We start from the raw sequence: 5,944 nt of genomic DNA on the forward strand, positions 1-5,944 counted from the left end.
AGGATTTTCCCATCAAGTCCTGGTGACCATAGGGACAGTAGCACCAAGGAGAGAAGGGGGAGGTGGACAGGCATCCCTCTTTCCTTCATGGGTATTAAAGTAGGCCCAGCATTCAGAGCTGTCAACTTTCTTGCTCCAAAACACAAGGGGGAGAAAAGAGCACCCTCAAAGAATGTGAAAAATGAACTACAAACTTACAGAATAGTATAACAAAAATAGGGGTGTATAGTAATTGTATACAGCCAACAATTGTGTACAGCCAACAATTCAAAACAAGGACCCCAAAATGTCTCTCATCCATGCTATATAGTATGCAAAATAATATCATCTGTCTTTGAAATTACAAATGGCCTGAAGAAACAAGACGATACAGGAACATTCTAAGGAAGTGCTTGACCTGGCAGAATCCATTAGTCTCACTGGTTCTGGCTTCACCAATGGTGGACTCTGGGAGCTGTGCCAGGCTCAGCTGTGTTGGTAATGGACACCGGAAACCATGTCAAGCTCAGTCACAGTTGCTCCAGACTAGGGTTGCCAAGTCCTGGGGGGGCGGGGGTTTACCTGCTCGATATGTCCCTTATCCACCATCTTAGATCAGGTCGCTGGGGGGAACCCCACCTCAAAAGTGTCGGTATCGCCTCAAAAGTACCCGGTGTGATGATGTCACCTGGAGGTGACATCATCATGTCACTCTATCATTTCCCCTCAAATGATAGTGGTCCCGCCCCCAACATGCCTGACACAATGATATCACTTCTGGGTGATGTCACTGCGGTGAGCGCACTTCGCACGTGTGTCAAGGAACTCCCAGAGAGGGCCAGGACTCCCCCCGCTGCAGCCATAGGTAAGACTTGGCAAACCTCCTCCAGACTCTGCCAAGTGTGTGGGGCATGGCCACCTAGCAGAGTGTGGGAGCTGTGCAGGACCTAGCCAAGGCAGCAGGGGACTCTGGGAACTGCACAGGGCCCAAAGGTGGCTGACACAGTAAGCTGGAGCCTCATGGGGCCTGTAGGAAGCTGTGGTAGTGACTGGGAGCTGTACAGGGGTCAGCAAGCAAGTGTGGAGAGAATGGGATTGTCCTCTCACACGAGTCCTGTAGGCCACCATTTGTATATTCTAACAGCCAAATTCGCCAGATCTAAGGATCTAAGCAGGGAATGGGCAGGGTAGATCTTTCTATAAACCTGAAAATGCCTCAGGTTTGCAGAAAGATGTGATATCTAAACTTGAGAAAAAATACACTGGGGGGTTTAGAAACACCAAAATGGTAAATGGAAGTCCTGTAGCTTTAAGAAATGGATTCCCTCAGTGGCTGTTTCTAGGCAACTACAGCTTCACAGGCTTTGTTTCTGTAAGTAAGAGACAGGAGGAGGGGCAGGGTCCTTGCCAGGCTTGTTTTGGCCTTTGAGGAAGGAATCATTGGGGCCAGGCCTGGGTATGGTTGCCAGCTCCAGGTTGGGAAATGCATATAGATTTGGGGGTGGAGTCTGGGGATGGTGGGGTTTGAGGAGGGGAGAGACCTCAACCAGATATAATGCCATAGAACCCACCCTCAAGAGCAGCCATTTTTCTTCAGGGGTACAGATCTCCGTCATCTGGAAATCAGTTGTAATTCTGGGAGATCTCCAGGTCCCTCCTGGCAGTTGGCAACCTTATGCCTTTCAGCAACTACTGGATGACTTGAAACCAGCTGACTCACATGACTCAACTAGGCCTGGCTGCTTGCCACTGTCCAACAGCAGCTATTTAATGAAAGCCAGTGTGGTGTAACCGTTACATCTTCAGACTAGGGTCTGGGGCTGGAGTCTTCCTGTGGAAGCTCACTGGGTGAAGTTGAGCCAGTCACATGCTTTTAGACTAACCTACCTCACAGGTAGGGTTGCCAAGTGTAACTTACCTCAGCAGCAGGGGACTCCTCTCGGATGGTTGTGGCCCCGCCCCCAGCGTGCCTGGCATCATAACGTCACTTCTTGGTGACGCGCATGCCAGGGTGGGGTTCCCCCCGGGACCCGAACTTCCAGCGGCGGGGGACGGGGCTCTGTGGCAGGGGGTTTCCCCCAAAAAAAGCCCTCGGTTTTGACAACAAACAGAGTAAACAGAATGAGAAGCAAAAGGTGAGTGTGGTAACATGAGGGTGTGGTCTAATATGCTAATGAGCTGTGAGATCAGGGGTGTGGCCTAATATGCTAATGAGTTCCTGTTGTTGGGTGTGGCCTATTATGCTAATTAGTTCCTGCTGGGCTTTTTTTCTACAAAAAAAGCCCTGGTACACGATAAGGCTGGCCCTCTGAAATTGCTGTTTTTTTCCTTGGGGAGCTGTTCTATATAGTCTAGAGATCATTTGTAATTCCAGGAGAACTCCAGGCTGTACCTGGAGGTTGGTAACTCTATTAGACATAGGGTTGCCAGCTCCGGGTTGGGAGATACATGGAATTTTTGAGGGGTTTGGGGAAGGGAGGAGCTTTAATGGGGTATAATGTCATAGAGTCCACCTTCCAAAGCAGCCATTTTCTTCAGGTGAACTGATCTGTCACCTGGAAATCAGTTGTAATCCCAGGAGATCCTCAGACAATGCATAAAATAAATCATAAATAAATATTTTTCTGTTAAATGCAAGGGATGCCATTAAAAAAGGAATCCCATGTATTCCTCTGATGCCTGGTTTCTATTGGAGAGGATGAAAGAAGGGATAGCCCAAGTGGAGAGGATGTTTCTGTCTCAAGGAGTTTCATATACTGTGTCAACTGCCAGTATGGCCACTGACCTGTTCTCCCTTGATTCCAAATTGTTTATGAGTAAATTAAAGAGTCTTAACAATACAGCTCTCTCGGGGATCCCCGTGCTTAGTTATCTTCATTGTAAGAACTGTCCATTTGTCCTTAACATCTGCTTCCTAATCCATGAGAAGACCACTTATACCATGGCTACGAAGTCTGCCCAGGAATATTAAGGGAAGGACACAGTCAGAAGCTTTTTGAAGCTCAAGTATATAATCAATGATAGTCACATATGTAAGGGAGATACAAGGAGTTAACCATGATTATTGACTCAGAACTGTTTTGTAAGAAACAGTGGGGTTTTACTTAGGGAAGACAGAAAGGCAGTCACACACACCCACGTTTTGTGACTACATAATTCCCCTGACATGGCTGATTAGATAAAATCCATATTTTAAAAAAACACAACAATTTTTTCAAATAACTTTACTATGAAATCTTAAATATAAAAATCTCCTTATTCACACACCCTTGCATTGAAGCTTGGCATTCCCTTCTCTCCCCTGCAATATAACACTCATGTTAATCCAAGACCTGCATTTTCAGAACAGAAATGCACAGAAATATCATGGAAACATTATTTGGTTAGTTAAATAGGGATAGAGTTATATTAAAAATATACATCTGTATTAGACAAACTGCAAGCAGGGACTGTGAAATGGAGGCAGGAGGAAATATTGGGCCCTCTGCCCTCCTACAAGACACTCACAACCTTCTCCTCCAAAAGTTTGTGAGCTGTCAGTTTCCCCATCTGTCTCTGTTTTCCCTTTATCTGACCTCCAACAGTTCTCAACATTCCTTATCTTCTAGAGAATACTCAGTCCTCACTGGGGCATTTTGGGTGCCTCCCTTGCCTTTTAGTCAATTTACCCAAAAAAAAAAAAATCTGCCTAACTGGAGCTGTCCCCGAATGTGCAGAAACCGTTCTTTGGTGGCCTGGTTTTGCTGCTTTCATGATTAGCATAGATACAAGCTTGCCACTTCATTATTAGAGATACAGTTAATTGTACTGGATATTGTAAAAGATTTGACAGGGTCCTCTTGGTCACTTGGGGATGTTCAAAAGTTGTTGTTGTTGTTGTTTTTGTTAAATGAGAGTGTATACCAAAGCTAGGAACACTATTTATGGAGGCATTTTTTCTATCTATCTACTGCCTTATAATCCTCCCCTTCCTCCAAGGAGCTCGGGGCAGTTTACATGCTTCTCTCTACACCCGTTTGGTGTAGTGGTTAGGTGTGCGGACTCTAATCTGGGAAAACTGGGTTTGATTCCCCACTCCTCGACTTGCAGCTGCTGGAGGACCTTGTGCACGCCATAGTTCTGACAAGAGCTGTCCTTGAAAAAAAACTTCTTGAAAAGAGCTCTCTCAGCCCCACCTACCTCATAGGGTGTCTGTCATGGGGAGGGGAAGGGAAAGGAGTTTGTAAGCTGCTCTGAGACTCTGAGTGAAGGGCAGGGTATAAATCCGATCTCTTCTTCTTCTCTTCTTCTTCCCCAACTTATTCTCACAAATGTCCTGTAAGGTCATGCAGTGAGTTTTATGGACAGATGGGGCTTTAAACTAGATCTCTTAGCTCACTTAGTAGTGAATACATCTCACCAAACCTAATGGGATTTATCCACTGCCTGGTTCTAGTCTGACACTAGTCACTACACTTTACTAGGTCCCCCCAAAATCATACAAGATTAATTAAAATGTTGAAATGCTTGACTCCCTGCAACTTTTTAATGTGTGGCAATCAGTTTATTGTGTTAGCTTCCAGCTATGGCAATCATGAAAAAAGCAGAGTACAAGATAATATCCATTAAAATGAAAATAACCATTAAAATCTAAATATCCATTGAAAGTAATAGCTATAAACTACCAATACTATGCAAGTATACATAATGCAAGGCATTTTGGTGAATTTTCTTTTTAAAAATTCTTTGAAGTTACTAAACAACAAACAAAAATCCCCAACAACACTGGTTGGATCCAGCCAGACTTTTTCACACAATCTCATCCAATCCGCCTTGCTACAGTTCCTACCCCATATGTCATGTGTCCACTTGTTTTCAATGATCTGTAGCATAGCCTATTTGAGTGGGCAGGTGGAGGCCCTTGGCCCCTTTTCACCAATGGAAAAGCTAGTTGTATCTAACTCCACATCCAAAATTGAGCCAGCCTTATAGCCGTTATTTTATTTCCTGTGAATTGCATTGACATTTTGAGAATTTCCATGGTTTCACTTCTAAGTGAAATTGAAAAATACCTCTAGTCAATCAGTTTCCACAGAGCTCCTTTGATATCTTTGTTTCTCATGCTATATATTAAGGGGTTCAGGAATGGTGGAACGACACAATAAGCTACAGCAGCCACTAGATCCACCTTTGATGGAGTCCTGTTGGTTGGTCGGAAGTAGGCAAAGACACCAAAGGAATAGAACATGAAAAGTACAATGATGTGGGGCAGGCAGGTAGAGAAGGCCTTTTGCCTTCCCTGCACAGATGGGATTCTCATCACTGCTTTGAAGATCTGCACATATGAAATAAGGATGAAAAGGAAGCAGCTAAAATATAAGCAACCAGTTAGGATAATAGCTCCAACTTCAAGGAGATACATGTGAGAGCAAGTGATCTTTAGCAGTTGTGGGATTTCACAGAAGAACTGGTTGATGACATTGGAACAGAAAGGGCTTGCAAATGTTGCTCCAGTATGTAAAGTTGCTGTCAGAAGGCCAAATGTCCATGCAAAGGCTGCCATTTGGACACAGGCAACTCTGTTCATGACAGTTTCATAATGCAGTGGGTGACAAATGGCAGCATAGCGGTCATAGGCCATAACTGTCAGGAGAAAGAATTCAGATGCTCCAAAGAGAACAAAGGAAAAAGTTTGGGCAACACAATGAGAATACAAAATCCACTTCGTTTTCATTAAGGAATTGGCCATAACTTTGGGGATGGTGACTGAGATGTATCCAAGGTCAACAGCAGATAGATTTAAGACAAAGAAATACACTGGAGTATGGAGGTGGTGGTTGAGAACTATTATGGTGATGATTATAAGATTCCCCATCAGAGCCACAATATAAGTTATGAAAAATATCATAAAGTATAAACTTTGCACCTCTTGGGCTTCAGAAAAACCTACAAGTAGAAAGTACGTTATCGTGCTTTTGTTGGGCAT

The 5,944-nt window shown here is 44.2% G+C and overlaps 1 protein-coding gene across 1 annotated transcript; it reads right to left on the reverse strand.

The window, feature by feature from the left end:
* Window positions 1-5,032: 5,032 nt before the first annotated feature.
* On the reverse strand, window positions 5,033-5,944 carry LOC107123481 (olfactory receptor 14A16-like). Its single transcript, XM_015426736.1, has one exon. It carries the CDS (start codon window positions 5,942-5,944, stop codon window positions 5,033-5,035), a length of 912 nt encoding a protein of 303 aa, XP_015282222.1.

This window comes from Gekko japonicus, unplaced genomic scaffold, assembly GCF_001447785.1.
Source record: "Gekko japonicus isolate JY-2015 unplaced genomic scaffold, Gekko_japonicus_V1.1 scaffold3736, whole genome shotgun sequence".
Lineage (NCBI taxonomy): Eukaryota > Metazoa > Chordata > Lepidosauria > Squamata > Gekkonidae > Gekko > Gekko japonicus.

What these genes read in the sequence shown, in the direction of transcription:
- LOC107123481 (XM_015426736.1), bottom strand. Translation starts at nt 5,944, where the DNA reads ATGCCCAACAAAAGCACGATAACGTACTTTCTACTTGTAGGTTTTTCT.